The sequence below is a fragment of the Poecilia reticulata genome, chromosome 2 (genome assembly GCF_904066995.2).
Source record: "Poecilia reticulata chromosome 2, P_reticulata-male-v2, whole genome shotgun sequence".
Classification (NCBI taxonomy): domain Eukaryota; kingdom Metazoa; phylum Chordata; class Actinopteri; order Cyprinodontiformes; family Poeciliidae; genus Poecilia; species Poecilia reticulata.
In genome coordinates this window covers 33,045,897-33,069,579 of record NC_088831.1, presented here as the reverse complement: position 1 = coordinate 33,069,579, position 23,683 = coordinate 33,045,897, and the positions used below count along the sequence as shown (strand labels likewise).

Sequence of the window (23,683 nt, the reverse complement as noted above, 5' to 3'; positions counted from 1 at the left end):
AAACTTTGTTGCTTCAGCTGTTTCAGTGGGAAATGTTTTCAGTTCCTACTGAAAACATTGTGGGAGTGTCCATTTACATGTTAAACTTTCACAATGTTCAGTTTTTTTTGGTGTATTCTTGATCCCATTTAAAGATTTCTCAGCAGAAGTGCAGAAGTTTTAAATGGCAATCCCAAATTTCAATGCATCTTGATTCAAGGGGTCAGATCTTGTGATCCTTTAATGTGATCCTGATCAATATGTCTCCAGACTTTCTAATGGTCCTTTAAGGTTTTCCCTTGAACCACTGGCAAGTTGCCCAGGGCATCATTCTGTCAAGGGATGACAGAAGATACTCCCAACTGGGCTAAAAATGCAGCATTTGAATATGAAAAAAAGCCACTTTTATGTACGTTTGTAAAATTAGCATAGTAATTTTTTTTTTTTTTTTACAAACTTAGATTCAGTTCCCTTCAGTTTATCTATTCAGTTCTAATTCACAACAAATATTGTCCCAAGGCACTCTACAAGCAACAGAAAGTAAAGTAATTTACATACATCCCAATTTAATCTTATTATCAGACAGTGTAGTCAAGTTCAGTTTATTATTCAAATTTTAAGTTTGCTATTTAAAGGAACCCACCAAATTGCATCAAGTCATTGATTTGCAGAATTCACTCCTGTTGCCATACAATATTGGACATTTGCATTGTTGACTATGCAGCAATCTCTCATAATGAGAATGCATGTAGCAACAGCATAAAGAAAAAAAAAAACCTTCCCCTTAGCAGGAAGAAACCTCCAGCAGAACCAGAACTGGCTCAGTGCAAATGGAAATGGTTAGTTACTGAACTAAAAACAAGTTTAAAGACAACCAAACTCTGAGAACTTTAAATATTCATCAGGTCTGGATAACTTTTAAACAAGATCACATTGAAAGATTACAACAAAATTTGCCTACTTTTGCATGAAACTGTGCGGTTTAAGATAATTAGCAAAATAAAAATGGGGGTTGTAGAGTTGGCTTCTAAACTCATTTCTCCAGGGTTCCTGTTGCTGTAGCTGGGTTCTTGCTTAGTGCTAGCCGTTGCTAAACCCAGTAGAGAAGACCTGCTTTTCTCATGCCGTGTTTGTCCTGATTTGTGTCCTGGCTATTCTCCCTGTCGTCTCAATGCAGTGCTGAAGACCGTGCCCTTTACCGCCCGCACAGCCAAGCGCGGGTCTCGGTTCTTCTGCGAGCCCGCTCTCAATGAGGAGTACCATTACTAAAGCTTGTAGATCTCTGTCTCTTCTTAAAGGTTGCTGGAACAAAACGTTTCTTCTTTATGTTCTTCCCCTCCTTGCATGCCTCTTCACTCCCACCGACCCCCTCTTAACCGTTTACACTCCCACACTGTGGACACTGTGGTTTCCCAGGGACACACACACACACACATACTCACTGAAGTTTGAGTGTGTGTTGTGTAGATTTTCTTATCTCTTAAGCATGACAGTGTGTTTTGGGAGCTGGTTCTTCTCGGCCCACCTGCATGAAGCGTGACGTCAGTATTTCTCATCATCATTTTACCCACCACAGCAGATTATAATGTCACAGAGAGATCAGCATCCCAAGGAGTGAACTTTTCCCCTCAGTTAGTCACTCAGGTCAGGCTGTGTGCTGCCACCTGGTGGCCATCCATCTAACATGGTCAGCATGTTGCGGCTCAGTTTGTCATATTCAGTATTCGTATATGTACACCTCAGGTATGACTAATACTATGACGTATAAATGCCTGTGGCATTATCACTTGCTTGTTTGTGTGTTCCAATGTTTTTAATGGTAAAATCATTGTGTGCGTTCATTTATCACATGCCATCACCACTGTTTATACGGTTTGTTGCATGCTGTTTGCTTTAACCTTGCTGCTTTCCCACAATGCACTCTTGCTCTTATAGTTAGCATGCACTTGCTCCTGATGGGTCACTCTTCAGTCAGGACGTTTCTGTGCTCTTACTGTGCCTTGCAAAAGCACTTTAATTCATTTCATTTAAGTGTACTTTTTTACATTGCAACCACAAACCTTAATGTACTCTTGGGGGATTTCATGGGATAGACTTGCACTAAGTAGAGTACAATTTTGAAATGGAATAAAAAATAGCAGATTGAATTTATTTTTTCTTTACAATTAAAGCCTGAAATGTGTGACGTGCATATATATTCAGTCCTCTATACTCCAGTAACCCTAAAAAGACTCCAGTTATGCTATTCACACATTTTTCTTTTGTTAAAGATTGAGAAGAACAAATAAATTATTGGAAGCAAGCCATAAGAAATGGACTACAGCCAAGAACAACGCAAAAATATGGAAGGCAGTGCGCTGCTCATGTGGCATAAATATAACATTTTGGTTGGTATGGAAAAATAACCCTGCACATTGTCCTGAACTCACCATTCCTATGGTGAAACATGGTATAGGCAGCATCATGCTGCCTACACAGGAAACCTAATCAGAGCTGATAACTCATGTTCTGTTTGCTTACTGAGAAAGCCACTAGACCTTCCAACAAACCAAAGAGATATTACAACAGCTTGCCATACGTGCCAGCTGCTGTCACAGGGGAAGGCTCTTGTAATGGTTCCCCAAACAAAAACTGTTGTCCAGGCAACTTGGACACACCAGGATAGTCCAGGGCACTATGAAGAAAACCATCCTCACATTGAGGCTGGCACCTGCATGTTCCACCAGTAGGATTGTGAGTTTTGCTGTCTTGGCTAAGCCTGTAGAGATACAAAAAAACTTTAGCTGGATGACAAATTGTCCCAATAATTATTTACGATTTATGATAATATTGCTTTGAGACCATTTTCAAGTGAAATATTGATAGTAACAAGTCTGTCCTCTCACAGATCAATTAACTTTAGTTTTGTAAAGAACACTTTACAACACTTTAACTGGAAGATATTTTAAATATCCAAGATCAAACAACCAGAAACAATAAATAAAATAAAAAAAATCAAATCTACACACAACAGAGACTACAAATAAAATTATATAATATTAGTTATCAGAATGGAAATGATTGTGATAATTTTAATTAACATGTAATTCATTCATTATTTCCATATTGCAACAAGCTTAGCCTTTACAAATTGGCTAGTTACTTTGTCATTTCTGACCAAGGCAGTGTCTTCTAAATGTGTTTTTTTTTTCTTCTTTTTTTTTTTTTGTTAAATGGCTTGTGGTGAACTACTAATAGGATTTGCATTGCGGGTTCCACTTCACTACTTTTTGCTGGTTTATTGCAAAAAATCCCAATATAATAAAGTTTGTGGTTGTAATGAGAAAATGTTGGATACATTTGGATGGAAAGACTTTTGTAAGACTCTGTATATCCTGCATGCCGTCTTGGTAAAACCGTGTGCACTAACTCTCCTGGAACCATGTTCTGTGCTGCTTTCTGTGCTGTTAGTGAGTGTGTGCTTGGCTGCGTGCATGCTTTGGTTAGTTTTTGGTGATGGTTCTGCTGAATGTAACAACTGACCTGTTTGTTTGGATCCATTCTTTATTGTTTGCAGTCGCTCCTAACTGGAAGTTTGAAATGGGCTTGTCTCCTTATTCGCTGGTAGCCACTTTGCTGAAGCAGTTTGGGTCTAGTAACAGAAATGAAACAAGCTTCCATCATCCTGTGCAGTTGAACCAGTTAACATCCTCCAGCTCTGTCCTCTCTGAGCCTCTCGTCCTGCAGCCTCTCTGCCTTGTTCTAGCAGTTTGCAAAGCCAAAGTGAACATGTCGAGCTGACATGCACCAGTCAGCCCACGTCTTCCTTTTATTTTTAACCTTCATTTTGTCTTTTCTTCATCCAGAACTAAAGAAGAATAATATTACTAAATTTCCAAATGTCTACTTGAGGGTAAGGAAGTCCTCCAGTAGCACCCCTGTAGTGGTGGATGTGTCCCGAACCTGGCAAGCATTTCTTTATTACCTCCCTTCCTGCTTCATATTATTTTTTTTGTTTAGGCTCCTCTTTTCCATATGTTTAGCCTGAATATAAGAAGTCTTGCTTTCTTTAGTTGTTTCTTCAATCTTTTTATTAAAAAATATATGCATCTTGGATTCACAAGATGTATGAAAAGTTTCTGGATTCATGCAGAGCTTTATTAAAAACCCATCTCAGCCAGACTTGTTTTATTCTGTGCTTAGATCTCATGCTGCTTTGAAAAGTTAGGCTACCAGCACTCCTGAACATGTGGGCTCATGAAAGATCCAAACATTGACATGACACCCTGACTTAAAGCTCTCCTGTCCCCGTCCTTCCCCCGTTGATTCTGCCAGATTTGAGGAATCAGCCTTACAGGCGAGCGGACGCCGTGCGGAGGAGCGTCAGGAGGCGCTACGACGATCAGAACCTGCGGCCGATGAACAATGGAGAAGTGGTCATGTGACGAGGGGAAACAGAGGACGTGCAGGAGAGGATGGGAGGAGAGGAACGTGGATGGACGGTGGGAAGGAAAGTCCGATGCAGAACGAAGGATATCGGGTGTTTGAGGCAAATAACGAGAGGACTATACATGCGCTAATGTCAAACAATGAAGGACTGAGACGTGTTTGGGACCGAATTTAGCGTAGAAATCAAGCCAAGTGCCTGAACTTTTTTGTTTTGTGATCTTTTTTTATCTTCTGTGTGAATGTTTTAATTATGCCCCCCCCCCGGTACCCATAAGCAATACAACTTGAGTTGGCTTTAATGTTGATAAGATATAAAACTGGACATGCAGTGGCCTTAGGAGCCATGTGAAACAATTATCCTGGAAAAGCTACCTTAGAATGTACTGGAGGTTTTTTGCCCCTTTTCTCTGTTTCTTAACTTTTGACACATTCCGGTGCTCTCGTTTATTCCCCACAAACCTCTTTTTAATCATCTCATTCTTCTTTTAATAAATCGGGGTGAGCTGGCATGAGGAAAGCGAGCAAAATGTATTTAAGACTATATTTTTTACTAAAATATGTTTAAAAAAAAAAGAAAAAATATGTTGAAAAAAAATAGACCACTCTAATGTGAACTGTATTTATTGCAGACATCTACGTACTTTCTACAGTACCTGGCAAAAGTATTTGTACTGCTTAAACTTTTTGTTTTTATTTGGAATTTATGTTATAGATCAACACAAAGTGGTGTACATTTGAAGGACACTGAAGCATGGCTTTAGAAACATTTTGACGTAAAAATCTCAAAAGTGTGGCATGCATTTGTTTTCATGTGCCTCAGACAAATTCTTTGTAGAGCTAACTTTAGCGGCAAGTCTTTTGAAGCATGTCTCAAGCAGTGTAACGTGTCAATTTTTAGACGGTCCTTGCTTAAGAAAAGCATCCCACACAATAATGCTGCCACTACCATGTTTCAGACCAGGGATAGAGTTCAGGGTTTTGGTTTTCCATCACAATTTTTATAGAATAGAATATAATATACTTTATTGATCCCCAAGGGGAAATTGCTTATTTGTTGAAAGCTACTCCAACTTGGGTAATAAATACAAAGTTTGTGACTTTCTGTGGCACTCTGTGTTGCACTTTGGCAAAATGAGACTCTGGCTGAAGGTGCTCCTGTATCCAGCCAGCATGTCAAGGAGTGGATGAGACTCGTTGTCCAAGATGGCCTGCATCTTGGACAGGGTCCTTCTTTCTGACACCACTGTCAGAGAGTCCAGCTCCACTCCGACGATGTTACTGGCATTTATATATATATATATATATATATATATATATATATATATATATATATGATCTACATTATAGATTAGCGGATGTTAAGCATAGTTTTTTTTTCAATTTCACAATAGAGCACTAATTTGTGTTGATCTATCGTTTAAAATCCTAATAACGTGTCAGAATTGGGATGCAAATACTTTTGCAAGACACTGCATATTTGCTGGCATATTCAATGAAAAATAATCGGATTTTGTAGTTTTTAACTGAAAAGCGTTCCTACTTTGACTTCAATTTAAACATTTGCTTGAGTTTTAAATCAACAGCCTTTTCTGTGGTTTTGGGAACAACTTAGAAGAACTAAATAAGCCTATAAAGCAACATTACTCATTTCCTACGATGTTCTTAAACTACCCTACACAATGACTTTAGTAAAACTTGATACAACTGAACAATAAGTTGCTACTGTCTTCTCACTTTACTGTATTTTTAATGTATAGTATTTAACCACTGAAACAAACCATTGAAGCTTTTCATATCGTGTGTTCGTCATTAAAGGCATGACCACACAAAAGTTTCCTGTACAGATATTTTTCTACAATTGTTTTTTAACTGTGTCAGATGGTTAATAATGTACATATTAAAACAAGTATTCTTTGCCTTGTGCTATACAACTTTGAATGTTATTTTAACTTATAGTTGTTTTTTTTTCCAGTTTTTGTGTATTTAAATAAGCCAAATGCAGGCATAAATCCACAATAGTATGTTTTAATCAGAATATTTCACTGTTGCACAGAAGGCACAGGATCGTTGAGTTTGTTTATGTCGCAGGTGCATCACTGCTAAATGATGCATTAACACATTTCAGCTGAATGGCCACACTAACCATTAAAACTATTAGTTGGCCTGTAATGAACTGACAGAGCAATACTGCGTCCTGTTAAAGACAGTGCTATTCTGCTTGTTTTTCTCTCAGCTTCACTGCGTTCAACTGGGTATTACTGGCATTTTCTCCTCTCACTACAAATGTATTGTAGACAGGTCTCGGTTCTAAATAACCCCTTTTTTTAAGAATAGGTGATATGAGATTTTCAAGATATATAATAAACTATTTACACTGAATAAAGGCGTGCGTGTTGTGGATTTGTTGCACATTCTGACATTTTATTCATGCAGCCAGGTATTTTGTGATGATCACAAAGTTTACAATTAAGTCTGATTTTGGCAATTGATTGTGACAACAGTCCTTTTATCAGTGGCACTTGCTGTACAATGTAATGTTTTTATTTTATGTTTTAACAAACTGTACTTCAGCCTTACAAAATGTTAAGATTAATATGCCATATTACATGGAAAAGCACAAATTGACCCACAAAAACAATGTGAAAGCAGAGCTAGCTACTAATAAAAATAAATATGAAATACTCACAGTAAAAACAAAGAAAAGTTGCACAAATGCCAATGATGCATAATCTCTCACTTAGTGGGCAATGATTTTGGGCCCTCGCCTCCCAATATAAAATCAGAGCTTAAAACAGGAGCAACTATCAATTTTATTTTAGTAGCAATATATTCTCTCGGCAATTCTAGATTGTGGGTGTAGTGACATTTTGCATTTACAGTGGCTGACCAGTAGGTGGCATTGTAGGGACTCGCACATGAAGTTAAATGATGTGATTTGTAATGCAAGCCTAGCTACAGGAATAATCCAACCTTAAAAACGCAAAACGGAAGTAACATCCGCTAATCTATAATGTAGTTATACTGCTAAAATTTAATTATGACGATTATTCAGTTCAGTGAAGAGCATTTACTCATTGCCATCTTCGTCATTTAACGAAGCTTGGAGATCATGTTGCGCTGTATGCCCATGATAAATGATGGTACGTTATCTGATAGTTAGCTTCTGACTCAACAAACTGAGCTAATACGTGATTTAAGGAAGGTTATCATGATTTTCCAATTAGCCAAATAACTGGGTAAAGAAAACTACCTTCACTGTTATTTTTTTCAGGGCTTTGCTTGGTTAAGAGGTGGTCCATTCATGGTCCTAATCCTTCATCTGGAAAACTGAAATTCCTCCGAACATTTTAAGTTTCCATTATAATTTACTATGGTCATAGACCCAGGTAAGAAGTGAACAAGCGAAAAATCCAGAACCGAACAAGCGAAAAATCCAGAACCGAAACTGAAGATGAGCGACTCAATAAGCGACTAGACCAGACTCTGAAGCGTGTTCACTATTACAGATGAAAACCACGAAAGCACCACCTGTCAACCAAAAATTAGAAACCGTCACCTCCATAAATTAATAGCTCAAATCATTTTATGGCAAAAAACAGTCCACACCCCCCCAAATTCACTTTTATGAAAAAATGACTTGGGCCATTATTTTAGGAAGGCAACGGAATGATTAACTAGAACGTAAATCTTTGAGCTAGATATTTCAGTAGAATTTAATTTTACTAATTACTAATCTCTTAATAATGAGTCATTATTGGAGACTAATAATGTAAACTTGTCTGTTCAATGTTCATAAAATGCCGAATTCGTATCGGGAAAAAAATTCCCATTCTCAAGCCAGTCTGGGTGTTAGCCATTTCTATCTTTAAACCTTTTAATAAAGTAACGTAAACATGAAAGATGAAAACCGGACTGACATATTATGACAGATTTTGCTGAAAATGTTTGTTGTAAATTTAAAAAAAATCCACATCTGTCCTTGGTAATTGATATATTTTATTAGGCTTTACTAAAAATAATAAAACAGAACCCAGACCAATTAATACCTTTCTGTGTACAATTACTGTAAGTAAAACCTCACTTTTTGAAAAAGACAATAAGCGTGGCTTCAAGATACGCCTTTATTGAAATGAAAACATAAAAATGACTGTCAATGAAAAAACAAACTACAGCCCCCTAAAGAAGATATCCAGAGCTAACAAGTCACAGATTGATCAGGTGACAAGATTCCTGAAATCAGATTAGTCAAAATAAAAAGTGTAGAGCATTCCCATTAATAGCACGTTTCCTCATTCAGAGGGGCAGCCTGCACAGTCAGGTGAGCCTGCGGGGGGAATGCACGTTTGCTGAAGTGTTCAAATAGCAGAAAACAGTGGCATGAACAGTTTCAAGGTGCATCCAGCTGTTCCAGTAAAGTTCTTCTTCTCTTCTCCAGCTCTCCTTCACTCAGCTCACTGCCTGACGTGTCCCAGCCACCCTGATCAGAACACACAAGGACTCAGTAAACACTAACCCAAGTATTCACAGCCTCTGTCCAGTTTCTCTCCATTTAAATACACATTGAAAACCAGCAGACAAACAACGCCTTTCAACCTTCCAGAGGTCATACTTCAATAAACAAGAATGTATTTTACTGAGACTTCATGGGACAGACCAAAACAGAGAGGAATGCACAATAGCAATGGGAGAAAACGAGATGTGTGGGTGTGTCCACTGCACCGACCAGAAGTGAACGGTCTAGTCTTTAGATCTTTCTCCCACCCTTACCTCAGTGTATGTCCTGTTGCCTAGCAACTGCAGTGGTCTTAAACCCAAGCTGGTAAAAATGGAGTTCAAAATCTTGCTTACATATTTAATCCTTAATTTAATCGTTTTTAAATAATCAAATTCATTTATTTTATTTTTTAACAAAACTTTTATTATAAACATGTCTATGCAAAATACAAAACCCTAACAACATTTACGCTTTTCATTTTTGTACCACCAAATTTAAATGTACATATAGCTGAAACTTAAAACTTCCCACTGCCCATCACTCTGTCTCCACTAGGAAACATGGTGGTGGCAGCATCATGATGTGGGGATGCCTTTCTTCAGCAGGAACAAGGAACCTGGCAAGGGTTGATGGGAATATGGTTGAAGCTAAATGCAGGAAAATGCTAGAAGAAAACCTATTAGATGCTACAAAATAAGATACAGAACATGTTCACTTTCCAGACCTAAATCCAATTGAGAACTTGAGTGAAAACTTGAACGTTTATGTCCATATCTTCTCTCCATACAATCTGATTTCTGAATTTGAGCTGTGTTGCAAAAAAAAAAAAAAAAAAAAAAATGAACTTCAAAAAAAAAAAAAAATGTCCAAGTCTCTAGAAAGCTGGAGACAAAACCCAGAAGAGCTGTAGACTGTAATTACATTGGAATAAGGTTCTAAAAAGTTTTATCTCAGGAGGGGGAGGGAGCAGAGGTGGGGGTGGGGTGGGGGGGCTAAATACAAATACATGCCACACTTTTCAGATTGTGGTTTAAATGTGACAAAATGACAAAAGCTCGTGTGCTAAGAACCCTTTGACAAGGCACTGTGGAATTAGTGACGTAAATTCACCTCCTCTTTGGCTGCTTTCCTTTTAGGAGATTTCTGTTTAGACTCTGAGCGAGATTTCCCCCGAGTCTTGTCGTTCTCTTTATCCTTCTCTGAATCTCGCTCCCGTTTCCCGTCGCGCTCTCTTCCTTTCTTCTCACCGTCGGAGTCCGGCGAGGCCTGTTTGTCACGGTTATAGTCAAATTCACGATAAACTGCACACTCGTTGCGAAAAGCTGCATAGAGCTCCGGTTTACTCACAGACTTGTGGCGCCTTTTCTTGCCTTTCTTCTTGTGCTTCTTGGATTTTTTATAGCTTCGCTCTGTTTTGAAGCAGAACATACAAACAGGGCTGCATTTCTTCCACATGGCGATCAAATGATTCACTGAGCCGGGAAAAACACTCACCAGACTCTCCACTAGAAGAGCGCTCGGAGGGAGATTTGGACTGGGACCGCTTCTTCTTCTTGTGGTACTCCTCCTCCTCCGACTCTGACGCCTTTGACGACAAATAGAAAGTTTCAGAAATTGTTAAACGCTTGTTAAGCACAACTTGTGATTTATTCTTTTCAAGTACTGAGAGCAACTGACTGATCGAGAGCGTGATCGCTTCCTGTGGTGTTTCTTGGACTTCTTTGAATGCTTTTTTGTCTTGGAATGGTGATGCTGGCATTCATGCTGAGAGAGGAATAAATAAAAGAAAAAGGTAAGCACGACTACCATCTGGACGGATAAACTCCTTGCTTTTCTCGCGGTGATCGTGGCAACCTCACCTCCAGGACATGCATGAAATCTTTGAATATCCTCTTCCTCTCTGACTCCAGCGTCACGTCTTCGAAGGCAGCTTCTTTCAGGAATCTTTCTCTGACCTGAAACAGTCAAATGTCATCCGTCAACAAATCATTAAGCACAATAAAAACTGAAAAACTGAACAGGAAATTGAAAATGTTGCCAACTATGAGGGATTTTATTTGCGCATACTTCCTCCCATGAGGCCTCTGGCTCCAGCGGCGGCGTGGCCTGCTTCAGCATGGTTTTGAAAGCTGCTTCTTTCCGCTTCATCTTGCGGGCCTCCTCCTTCTCTCGCTCTCGCTCTCTGGCTTCAGCCTTCTCCAGTAACTGCTCAGAAAGAAGTTTAAACGTATTCAATCATGAATTAGAAAAAAAAAATGGCAAAGGGAAACAATTTGACAAGAGGCATACAGAGAAACAATGAGGAATGAGATGCCAGAGAAAGTTGTCTGGTGTTTTCTTGGGTTATATGGAGCTACAGTATAGCATAGCTCTGCCCCTCCCAAACCTGCTGCTGCACTTTTTATTTGCTTGCAAGAAATACAAACATCAGCTGACTGATGATATTTCATGTTGTGCATGCATCATGCTTCTGTACCAATTTGCAGACATTTTTTCTACAACTGGTAAGTGAGTCTTACACTGTTGAAGGCCAGCTTTATGTTCCCAGCGTCCAGAGTAGTGGCTCTCTTGTCTGAGCTGATAACGGATCCAAAGTCATCAAAGCTGGTGTTCACTTCCACCAGGAAGCCTTTATCCTGAGTAAACACCGACAGAGACTCGTGAACAAAACCTCTGAGTTTAACAGCGATATCACAGATTGTTCCCAAAATAATTCCCTAAACTCCCAATTCTGATTTCCTCTGGCTTACCTTGAGGATATCTTTGATTATTCGTTTTTCATCGTGGTAACGGGCTTTCAGGTCTTCCACGTAGAACTTGAAGAGGTCCAAAGGAGTGGAACCTGCAGAAAGTCACAAGACGGATACAAAACGGTTAGGAAAGAAAAGTAACACAAAGGTGAGAATAATAGAGACAGAGTGGATAATAAACAATTTCAGTAACAATACAATCCAACTCTATATTAAATCAGTAAGTGAAATGAACTGAGTGTTTTTCTGTGTTCATGTCTCGTCCACGTGCTGCGCGGCTCTTAGCTCATCGCAGACGTGTGCAGTCACGTGTGATGCGCCCCGCTGCCGTACCAGGCTGGCCCAGCATGCTGCTGAAGCGCATGTCAGAGCTCAGGGTCGGGTACATCTCCATCCACGAGGACATGGAGTGAAGCTGGCCGTGATCATGGAGCTCATCCAGAAATTTCTGCGCAAATAAAAAAAGACAAATTTAAATTTGAGATAGCAACTGTTGGAATGAAACATTTTTCTTCTTCTGCTTATTTTTTAGCATTTTAAAACAAGATTAGATGTGGTTAGTAGGTGATTAAACCATCTCTTAAGTGCGTGGAGCGGTACGTGCCTGGAAGGACTCTCTGTTCTTGCGCTGCCGTCTCCGTTCCCTGAGGAGAGTCTTCTGCTTGTCTTCTTCCTCCTCCTTCTCCAGAGCTCGTATGTGCTCCTCAAAACAGATGAGGGCGTCCTCTTTATCCATATCTGTCGGCAGATGACAAAACATACATTACATTCAGAGTTGAGCAAACACATTTCTCACATCAACTCTGTATCTGAATCCATGATAGGAAGTTGTTTTTATTCTCTTACTCTGCAGCTCTTCGTCCTCGGCAAACGTGGGATTGTCCAGCAGATACTGCTGGGCCTCGGACCAGGTGGTGCGATATGTCACGTTGGCCATATTGTCCAGGATGTTCTTCAGAGCTTCCCAGTTCCTCTTCCTCAGCTGCTTGGCTTGTTCCTGCAGGAAAAAACAAAACCAGGAAGTATTATCGTTCCAAATTTGCTTTAAAGTCAAAATGAAAGACTCTTCCAAGCTAAATTGTAATTAAATACAATTACAGAGGTAATGTTTTAAAGATGGAGAGTAAATATGTCTCAAGAGTGACATTAGGAATAAAATCCTAGACCATTGAACTGAGCCCTATAGCAAACCTCATGGTTCTTCCACCAAATATTTCTGAGCTCTTCCTGAGTTATGAATATTAACTTGTTTTCTTTGTAATACTTTGTCTGAAAGCACTGCATCTTTTTCGTGATTTTGGCAGTTTCTTATTTTCTGCAAATAGCTTGGTATTTCAGAGACATGTCAGTCGTTCATAGAATAAAATAATAATGTTCATTTTACTCAAACACACCTATAGAATGCAAAATCAGAGAAACTGATCATTTTAAGTGGTCTCTTTTTTTTTTCTTTCCAGTGCTGTATATTCCCATAATGCATTGTTCCACACATATAGACCTCGTACTGCTGAATGTTTTATAACGGAGAACGTTTTCACGCAGTGAGGCAGCGCCTTACCTTCTCTTTCTTCGCCAGGTAGAACAAAACGTCTTCGTAGATCTCCAGTCTGTCTCTCTCAGGAACGCAGCTCCACACTTCCAGCTCATTAAACATTTGCTCTGCTTTCCTGGATCACAGATACACACGCACACGCACACACACACACACACGGCTGGTTTAAATCATTTTCACACAAGCTCGCCACATGATGGCGGCATTTCACAAGCCAATTACATTTTACACTTCTCTGTAAAAAAAATAAAATTAAAAACACCAGATGCACTTTTAAATCTGATTACATACATTTGAATAACCACATAAAACACACCGTTTAGTTTATATAACTGAAGCTTTTTCTTTTTTTTTTTAGGATAGCAACTGACTGATTTTATAACGCTGCCTTTAAGGAGAGCTAGCACCTCTGACTGGCAACTGTGCAATTAATAAAAGATGAGAAACACCATCAGAAAGTTCTGCTATCACTCTGACGCTGCCTGTTGTGACTCATCCCAGATTACAAGCTGGTGCCAGCAGAACTCTGAAACCGGCTCGCTGTCAAGGTCACCAGCCGACGGTCTGATACGGTGACTTTCACCCGTATGCCAAACCCAAGAACTGACAAACCAGATGCTATAATAACCACCGATGAGTTTACCTTCTAATATTCAAGCTCATTAAAAATAAAAAACTTCATATTGCATTTCAAACGTGTCTCTTTGTCTATATATATATATAACAGAGAAAAGCCAATTTTATTGATACTGATGTAACCAAAAATAATTTACAATGTTTAAATATAAATGTAAAATTATTTGGTAATTTTGTACAGGACAAAATGGAGATTAGGAAACAAACACAAACCAAATTCTTCAAACGCAAACTCATCCACAGTGAGGATTAAGTGGATCTGAGCAGCATGAGGGTGTGCCTAAACCATAGATGACCTTTCATTGATCAGGTCAGTGTAATGAAATTGACAGTTCAGAGCTGCACTAATCAATCCATGGTAAAACACGCAAGTACTCTAAAAAATCCCAGCAGCACCAACTTGTATCTGGTGGTGGACGTCATCTTCTCGTGATTCTCCAAGAACCTCTGGAACTTTTCTTTGGACTCCTTGTATTTAATCCTGGCCTCTTCCTTCTCCTCCTTCTCGGTTTGGACTTTGTAGGCATTAAATGCCTGCTTCTTCTCGCTCAGCTTGGGAAGAGCACTGTTAATAGCGGAGAGAGAAAATGAATGTCATGGAGAAAGACAGTTAATGTAATAAATTAGAGTTGTGTCTAGAAAGTACGGTGAGCAATCTGTGAATCCTCCACCTGTAGCGAGGGTCATTGATAATCAGCTTCATGGCCTGTTCCCATGAGGAGTTGGAGGAAACACCCTAAAATGAAAAGAATACAACGTGACAATGGAGTAAGACGCTTAAACACATATAAAAGGTGCAATCCCACACATTAGGATATTTATTTACTTGGACAACTGGAAAAAATAAATAAAATCAAGATTTTTAGAAAGTTCGAAATTATACAACTATGTAGAATGGACCTAGCAGTTCTCCAGCAAAGTCACTGACATCTTCAACAACATGGATAGATAGATAGGCCTTTTGCTTCAGAAATAAGCTGTAAACAAGTTCTGCATCAAAGAATATTGATGGGAAGTTGAGTGGAAGAAAAAAGAAAGTGTTTAATTCAGTTGAATTCAAGTTTATTTAATCAAGGACAGCACTGTTAACAATGGCACATAATAAAAACAAAGCAGCCAGTTTTGTTTTGTATGAAGGTTTTCTAGCCCACAGGCTAATTTACAAATTCAGTTCTTGGTTGGACCTTTTAGAATGAAAGATTCCCACCACACATGCACAAATAGGCTGAATACCACAGATTTTCCTTCCGCTCAACTTTCCTTTGTTTAGCCAGGAGTCTCTGCTTGATTGTCATTTCTCCATGAAAAACGTTATTACTCTTAAAATAAATTTTCTAATAAGCTATATCTTTATGTTTTATTAGCTGTAGTCTAAATTGTTCAAATTAGTTTGAAAAACTACACTCTTTGAACTTACCAAGTGAAACAAATTGAGTTTTAAATCAATCTAATTTACTGAAATGCACCTGTAACCTCATAAATATAGCAACATTATAACTCAAGGAAAATAACCTTTTTGGAAATCATGGAAAAAAGGACAAAAAGTAATTCCCTAATTGCTTCAAGCTGCTTGTTTATGAGGTGTGGAGTGGCAATAATTCAAGACGTGCCACTGATGGCTTATATAAGCGCCCTTTCTTTATAAGCGTGCCTCTCTCAGAAAGTGGCTCCTTCATCCATTATGGACTGATTCCACCGCACCGCTGTCTCGTCACTTGTCACAGTTATTCTAACTCACTGAGGCATGCCACTTTCTCTCACTGTCTTAATCCCAGCCAGCCCCTTCTGCCTGTGATCCAATAAAGCTAATCATAAAGACAGACCCATTAAGATCTGGAAGGAAATGGCAAGCAATCTCAGAGGAGAGCTTTGTGCACAAAATTAAAAAGCACCTAAATATAGCAACAATCGAGGTGGGGTGCGCTTGGCACGCCGTGCTACTTGTAAACAACACGGTCACAGCAACAGGAGGTGAGCTTAACAGACTTCCCAGGGGCTGAAGAGAGGGGGGGGATTAGATTGAGATCAGGGTGCAAAGGATGCGACGAGAAACTCACAAAGGCTCGGCAGACAGAGGTAGCTAAACATCTCCCGCTAAGAGGAGAGCTCACGTTTTATGTCACACGTTTCACGCAATTAGAGAGAAAAGAGTGACAGCAAAGCAGCCGTCAGTGGGGAATGTAGAGAAAGGAGACATGGAGGATTTTCAGAAGCCCATAAACCAAAATACAACACAGACTGTTTTCTAGTGAGAAAAATAGTAATACTGCAACATCCTACGGAGTATAAATATCATCAAGATTATTGTTTATAATAGCATCTCAATTATGCAAGAAATGATTAACCAGCAGAGTTTCTACAGATTCAAAATTTGATACTTTTCTAAACTCAAGTTTGTAAATTATTTATGTAAAAACAATACAATGATTTTTCATTAATAAGAGAGCTTTAAAAAGAGTAAATGAAAACCGACAAAACATGAACAAAATGTGTCAAATGATTTTTTTAAAATGAGCAGCATAATAAAGGTCACCATGACCTCCCAGCTGCAACTAAGCGCAAGTGAAAAATGGATTTTAAGAAGGCATTTCAAATGACTGACGGTCTGAGCTGCTACAGCTGATAAAGAAAGGCTCTTCCACTGATTGGAAACTCAAGAGCTGCACAATATTAAGGAAATATTTCACTGTAATACATTTACTGAAGACAAACAATGCTGATTACAATTAGCCTACATTTTCCAAACACTTTTCTTTTGTTAACAATATGACCAGGACTCAAGAGCACTTAAAAGTCATTACATGCAGCCCAATATATTGTCAATATGCAAAGACTGGAGGCCTGACAATTAACACAGCAAATCCTCCAAACTCTTTGGAATATAGCAGAGAGTTAATGGGATGATTTTGATTGGGTATACTGGGCAGCTCTGGTGATCACTACTGAAAAGTTTGAACTACAAAACATTCACCCAGTCAGGTGAAACAAAACAGAGCAACAGAAGAGGACTGAAGACTTTGTCTGATTTTTCAACACACCAAAAGGTAAAATGATGCAAATAACAGGACTGTTATTTGCATCAAACATTATGGGAATTCTTAATTCTGATGCCTTTAAGCAACAGGAAAAAATATTATCAAATTTCTAATATCTGGCCTAACAAATACAGACCAAAGAAGATCTGGAAAATATTTGAGTTACAGGTGTGTATCTGGTTTAAAACATAAATTTGGTTTCAGGAAATCATCTACACCATTAGTACTGACACCATTTTCAAAATTGGTAAATCAGCTTTTGATATCCTCAAAGTCTGAGTTTTAATTAAACCAGTGGTTTGGACTAGAACTGACTGAGGACTTTTCTTTTTCAGATTACAAAAATCCTTCAAAAGAGCAGTAAAAAGCACTAAATGTTGGTGTTTTTTAGGCTGAGAGCAGAAAGTTATGCTTGTTTTCATAAATTCACATGCAGTATAGTTGGGATATGTCCAGTTAGTTAAGCCTGCTGATAGTGCTGCAGCCTAAAAAAGAAAAATAAGTCCTAAAATGTGTCAAAGTGCTTTTTGGCAAATGAAACTATATCCACCTCTAACTTTTCTTTTAAAGATTAAATTATTTCTCATATATGATACAGTAGATGCTTCACTTGATCCTTTCCTTTAGGTCAAAATATCCACCTGGCTCATCGGCTCACCTTCTCCTTCAGCAGCTCTTTGAAGGCTTGCTTGGCTTCTTCTTTTGTGTTCCACTTGTAGGTTTTCTTCTGAAGTTCAGGTCGCTCTTCTTCTTTGACTTCGACGCTGAAAACAAATGAGAATAATAATAACATTTGTTACACTGCGTTCATTATTAAAGGCACTTGACAGTTACCTTATTCAACATTAAAAGTGAAAACTCTGGATCTCTGTGGATGTTACCGTTACTCAAGAAAGTGCGTTTAGTTCAGGGGTGGGCAACTCCAGTCCTGGAGGGCCAGTCTCCTCCAACTTTTAGATGTGTCTCTACTTCAACACACCTGAGTCAAATAATGAGGTCATTAACAGGACTCTGGAGAACTTGACTGCACTTAGGAAGTGATTCAGCTATTGGATTCAAGCGTGTTGGACCAGGGAGACATCTAAGAGTTGCAGGACACCGGCCCTCGAGGACCAGGATTGCTCACCCCTGGTTTAGTTTGATTTTAGCACCACAAACAAGTCAGGGAGAAAACTGATGCCAAGAGCCCAATTCTCAATAAAAACAAGAACCGAAAAAGCAAAGAATAAACTAATACACAAACACATAAGTACATGTAAATTAGGAGGTAATGAGGAAAATCTTGGTAAATTTATGACCTAAAATGCAACTGTTCTTTGAAATGGTAAAGAAAATACCTTCCATTTTCAAAAGTGTTTTCAAATTTTAAATAACTTCAGTTGATCTGCATCTGCTTGAATATTCATAGGTTTCACAAATCATTCCACAAAATGATGCCCTCCCGTTTCCCTCCTATGTTAATGGCCGCCTTATCTATAGTAACATAAATCAGCTCTATTAAAAAAATCTACAAGTACTGGATTTGTAAAAGAGGATTAGAACATCCTATAATAAAGTGAACATAAATAATGTTAGCCAGAGATTTAATATTTACATTAATGTCAGATTGAAGCGGAGCCAACTGTTGTTTACCTGGGTTTGCTCTCTGCAACGACGGGGGTCTCTGAGGAAGTCACAGGTGCCTCCACAGCCTTGACCTCAGCTGTTTGATGTGCGGTCACCTGGGCCTGCTGCTCCTCTGGGACCGCCGCTGTAGTTTCCGCCTCCTTTACGGTCACCATGGCGGCTGTATTTTTATCGGCCTGCACTGCAGGAGCTGCAGTTGTTCCAGGCGCCGCAGCCTCCGTTGTTCTGTAATCAAACCATGATGTTAATGAGACCAAAACTGCTACCTCCAGTGTAAATAACATGCTTTCACAAGATTAAGACAAAACAAGTATATGCCATGTTCTAAACACCTTAATCTAAATCAGAAAATAAAAAATATTCCAACCGCTGCTAAAACAATTAAATGTATCGATCATTAAAATGTTAATGTGTATCGTTACCTTGATTTTGACACCTGCTCATAATCAAAAGTTTTAAATAAAGATTGCAAAAAAAATTAATAAACCTTCACAATTGGAAGAGATTAAGTTTAGAAGGTTTCTTCCAGCCAGCTGACTGCCAGTGTGCAGCAACAAGTCAGGAAGAGCCAAACTATTCGTATAAAGAAACTCTGGTCTCTCTTATTTAGAGGATTTTAAACAGCATGAATGGTAAGATGGACAATGTGTGAAACCTTGGTGTTGGTAACCAATCTGTCTTATGAATACCAAATGAAAATTGTTTGGCAACGGAGAGCAGATAATGGAGCAAAGAGGAGAAACAGATGACATAAAGAACAACTTACCCACTCTCCTCTGCTTTGATCATAGCTGGAACAGACAAATAAAGAAGCCATTAATAGTTCTCTTCTTCGTTTTTAAAGCAAAGTACAAATAAACGCCCCACACTTTGATCAATGCACATAACAAGCCAACATGTTTTCTTGAAAAAAATTCTGTCTAATCTTTGTACAACAGTGATTCTTGAACTCATTTATCCTTTTAATAATTTGTTGCACATGCCATCAGACGGCTCAGACCATTCAGATTAACATAAGCTTGAAAATACGAGACACCATATTTTACCCTCCAGATCCTCCAGCTCCTTGGGTTTGGTCCATCTGGATTCCTTTGTCTGAGAGTTGTAATAATAAGGCTTCCCTGTGTCAGACTTGTACTCCTTCCAGGGGCATTTAGACAGCATTTGCTAAAACAAACAGTAAAACAGATCATCATCATTTTGGGTTTTGGGATCATTTTCATAAGAATGCAATGCTCATCAAAATAACTGAAACAAATGCTTAAAATATAATTCATTCCTCTGCATGTAATAAATATTTTGTATTTTATTATTTTAATTCACTGAGATGTATATGTAAATGCAAATGAATGGCATTTACAGTCTGATACATTTTAGTAAATTAAACAACATGGAGATGTTTTTTCATATTTTGAAAACAGGAGGTAAAAAAACAGTGTTTAGTTAAATCGACATAAAAAGGGTAAAAACAACAGTTTTGGCATATACATTGATAAATTTATGCTAAAGTATGTCTCTTACTGTACAGGCCAACGAGTATTTGATTAGTCATCAGTAATCTATTAAAACAGGGTGTGGAACGATAAAAGTGCATACCTCTGCAGGAGATTTCAGTTCATCCGGTTTCTCCCATGTGGACTGTTTGGTTTCTGTATTGTAATAATATGTTTTCCCATCTAAAGATTTGTGTTCTGTCCACACAGATTTCTACAAAAATAACAAAAACAGGAATTTAAAGTTGGCCACTTTCAATCAATATATAAAGTTTTTGTGGTTCCTTCTTCCATATTAGTGTGTGCCAACCTTCTTTGGCTGTTCTTCTGGAGGGGATCCATTTGTTGCACTCTGCAGGAATAAAAGAAATGAATTAACATTTACTGCTAAAAGAAAATGCAGGAGCAAAAAAGACAAGTCAACACTGTTGAAACGCGTGTTCTAATTTATGAAATATGACTGTAGAAAAAAACTGTGACAAACGTACAGTTGTTCCAGGTGCGGCTGCTGCAGGGACTGAAAGAGAAATATGTCAGATATTGAGACGTACAGTAAGCAAATCAGAACAAAGATGTTGATTTGTAAACTGGATCATACCTGTGGTGTCAACACCAGGCTGGAGAAACAAAATAGGAAAAATATTATTTTACCAGCACAAACATGAACAAAATAGACTAGAAACTTACTAGAAACTAATATTAAACAATAAAAAGTTCTTTTTTTAATATATCGAAATTACGATATAAAACAACTAGAGCCAAAAAATTACAACATGATGACTTACTGTAACCATAATTATAGATTATGCATTTTTAGGATTTAAATGTGTCAAGTGAAACCAGAAGAAATCTGTAAGGACACAGCTACGTTTCCATGGCACTGTATGTTGCTTAAATGCTTCATTTGGCATTTTCTGGGTCGCAGGTTATTTCTGAGGTCTGTGAAGCCAACATAAAGAGACAGACAGTGAGACGTACGGGTCCCGTCGGCTGTAGGGTCGCAGCTGGAATCCGAGGAGGCAGCATCATTCCCGGGATCATGGGTGGTATCATGCTTGGCATCTAATAAAAGAAGAATCATGAAACATTCAGACATTTTCATACCAACACAAATCTTCCGACACAATGAGAGTGTGAGACTGTGAGCATGACAGGCTGCTTGTAACTTCAGGGACAAGGTGAGACTGAAGTTATGTTTGCTGTGCTAATTTAATCATGTGATAACACGGCTTGTGATCTGTGCGATGCAAATGCACCGAGACTCCACTCCGCTCCTTTACTTTCTAAGCTTGTGACTCTTTATGCCGACTCTCTTTCTGAAATCACACCTTCTTAATGTTGCCAAGGCAGAAACATATGCTGGCAGAAATGGGACACATTTCTGCTTAGTAAGTACATTTAATAAAAATACTACATTATAAATAATTGTTGCTAAAACAGTTTCATTTTAGAACAAATATGCCATTTTACTCATTTACATTTCCTATTAAACACTGAGTAGGATGATAAGAAATATTTATGTTTGTTGCAACACCTGTATTTTCACTGATTGCCCTTGAAAGAAGGAAGAGATAAATTAAACTTTAAAATTATGATTATATTGATGCCATTTTCAACTCTACTTGTTTCATTGCAGCAGAAACATCCAGTTCAGACAGACACAAGGTTTTGTATAAGAGATTAACATAAAATCTTACCTGTCCCATTGGCGGAGCAGCCATTGGTGGCATTATGCCTGGTGGCATTATTCCAGGTGGCATTGGAGTCATGCTAGGAGGTCGCTGCGCCATAGGGGGTATTCCCATGGGTGGGAAGTGAGGTGGTATTCCTGGTGGTCCCATCTAGTCAATTGAAAAAACAGACATAAATATTGCATTTTTAAATTGTTGAAGAAAGACTGAATCAGATATTTTAACTAGTTTCACAGCTGAAAGAAAAAACATAAAAGCTAACCTTCACCAAACTTTTGAAATTACTTACATATGGAGGCGGTATGGCTGCAGGGGGGACAGCTGCATAAGGTGCCGCCTGGCTTGGGCCATTATTTGTCTCCGTTGAAGACTGCCATGAAAAAAAACACATTAGGTTAGTAAAGTTCTAACTTTAAAAAAAAGTTACAAATTAAACATATTTTCAATTTTTCTTAAGTATTGGGTAAAAAAAATAGTGTTAAGAAATAATTTGGTCTCCTGTAGTATTCTAATTTCAGATGATTATGATTATAAATAAGACAGGCTTGAAAACATCAGCGTGTAACAAATCTATATAATGTTTACTTTAATCAATTTGGCAATTGAAATAAATGTTCTAATTTATGAAATATGACTGTATAGATATTGGGTATAGATACATGCTACTATCCACTTTCAATACTACAAAGGTTTTCTATTGCGCAAGTGTTGTGCAAAGTGGTATTGGATTTATCTATAAAGATGGAATTAAAATCTGTGGTATCACTTAATGTCAACTTTTCAGATCACAGACTTTATTTCAAAATTTTAAAGAAAGTGCAGAATGAGTTATTGCATTTTTCCGAGAAATGTTGACGTCTTAATTGTTCACTAAAGCTAATTTCATCTACTTAAACTTCATTCCATCATTCATAATAAATTAAGTAAAATACCAAAAAGACAAAGGTGTTGAAGCAAAGTTATAAATTGATAGAAAGCATAATTGCATTCAAGATACATAGTAGTGAGGGGAGTTACAATACGGAGACATTTTAAATGACAAAGTAAAAAATTGTCTTAATGAACACATGAATTAAAGACACAGAAAGCTTTATTCAAGATAAATCCGATAGTACAAAATCTTCGCCATTAAATCACTTAATACAAATAAATCCACGAAATCCAGTTATTGTCCTGCTTGTTAACACATACGAATCTTTTAATTGGAATAATTAGCTTCTAGCTAATACAAATGCTAGTATTCATGATGAATGAGCCCAGGCTCCGTCTAACAACTGGAACAGAATAGGTTAATGTAACAATGAGTTTACTAAACCAGACCCGATACGTTTAAATCAGCAACTTGTGTATTGGATTAAAATTAAAAACCAATATTCTGTGTTCACAAAGAGAAATGTCCACTGCTCGTTCTAACTGACTCGTTTTCACTCAGCATCGATTCCAGATGATAGTCCATGCTATGGTGGTATGAATGTGCCGCTATATTAGCCTAGAGCTAACACGACATGCTAACTAGCACCGGCCAGCTCTGTGTGACTCTTCATGACGGCTAAGAGGCGGCTTCCAACCACACAAAGAAAAAGGAAAACTGAAGTTGTGGATTATTGCTAATTTTTGTCGGCAGCAATACTAATAATTAAAAACTTCTCTTTCAAGCAGGTCCACTCACCATGTTGACGGCAACGTCCAAGGAAATCCAGCACTTATCAATAACGATTACAGTGATTGGTCTAACTGCCTTGTGACGCAGAAACTTGAGGCGGTAGTTTCTGTTGTGTCAGTACGCGCCGGGAAAACGCATAAAAGCGCCACAACCCCATCCATTCAGGTAAATTAATCAAAAGAAAATTATAAAACACAAATAAATAAGACAAGTGCATAATAAAGGATATTCTATTCTATTCTATTCTATTCTATTCTATTCTATTCTATTCTATTCTATTCTATTTATAAAAAGATTGTATTCTTTGTGCAATTTTCCCCATTTTTATCAAGCTA

General features: G+C 38.1%; 2 protein-coding genes across 11 annotated transcripts in view; one reads left to right on the top strand and one right to left on the bottom strand.

The window, feature by feature from the left end:
* fmnl2a (formin-like 2a) overlaps positions 1-6,790 on the top strand; it is a 59,243-nt gene extending 52,453 nt beyond the window's left edge. For 5 of the 10 annotated variants that reach the window (XM_081604014.1, XM_081604024.1, XM_081604020.1 and 2 more), the window contains one exon: positions 4,294-6,790. In XM_081604014.1, coding sequence (XP_081460140.1) covers positions 4,294-4,403 — 110 coding nt within the window. In that variant the 3' untranslated portion in view covers positions 4,404-6,790. Of the gene's footprint in view, positions 1-1,156; positions 1,278-3,824; positions 3,925-4,293 lie in introns of all 10 variants that reach the window. The other 5 variants (XM_081604019.1, XM_081604022.1, XM_081604034.1 and 2 more) reach the window with 3 other exon arrangements.
* Positions 6,791-8,510: 1,720 nt separating this feature from the next.
* On the bottom strand, positions 8,511-23,471 carry prpf40a (PRP40 pre-mRNA processing factor 40 homolog A). The gene is made up of 27 exons (XM_008403970.2): positions 23,355-23,471; positions 21,975-22,055; positions 21,692-21,835; positions 20,973-21,056; positions 20,593-20,611; positions 20,483-20,511; positions 20,305-20,346; positions 20,098-20,208; positions 19,548-19,668; positions 19,268-19,292; positions 18,508-18,726; positions 17,534-17,639; positions 14,512-14,576; positions 14,241-14,405; positions 13,211-13,319; positions 12,499-12,649; positions 12,257-12,390; positions 11,986-12,100; positions 11,653-11,744; positions 11,422-11,538; positions 10,970-11,107; positions 10,762-10,857; positions 10,580-10,666; positions 10,397-10,487; positions 10,250-10,311; positions 10,013-10,168; positions 8,511-8,884 (listed from the first exon to the last, which is right to left on the bottom strand). The coding sequence occupies exons 1-27, from the start codon at positions 23,355-23,357 to the stop codon at positions 8,795-8,797; spliced, it is 2,652 nt and encodes an 883-aa protein (XP_008402192.1). The 5' UTR covers positions 23,358-23,471; the 3' UTR covers positions 8,511-8,794.
* Between the last annotated feature and the right edge of the window lie 212 nt (positions 23,472-23,683).

What these genes read in the sequence shown, in the direction of transcription:
- prpf40a (XM_008403970.2), bottom strand. An exon ending in CGAGGACGAAGAGCTGCAGA is followed by an intron (nt 12,391 to 12,498) that starts GTAAGAGAATAA and finishes ATCTGCCGACAG; the next exon opens with ATATGGATAAAGAGGACGCC. An exon ending in ATTTCATGCATGTCCTGGAG is followed by an intron (nt 10,667 to 10,761) that starts GTGAGGTTGCCA and finishes TTCCTCTCTCAG; the next exon opens with CATGAATGCCAGCATCACCA.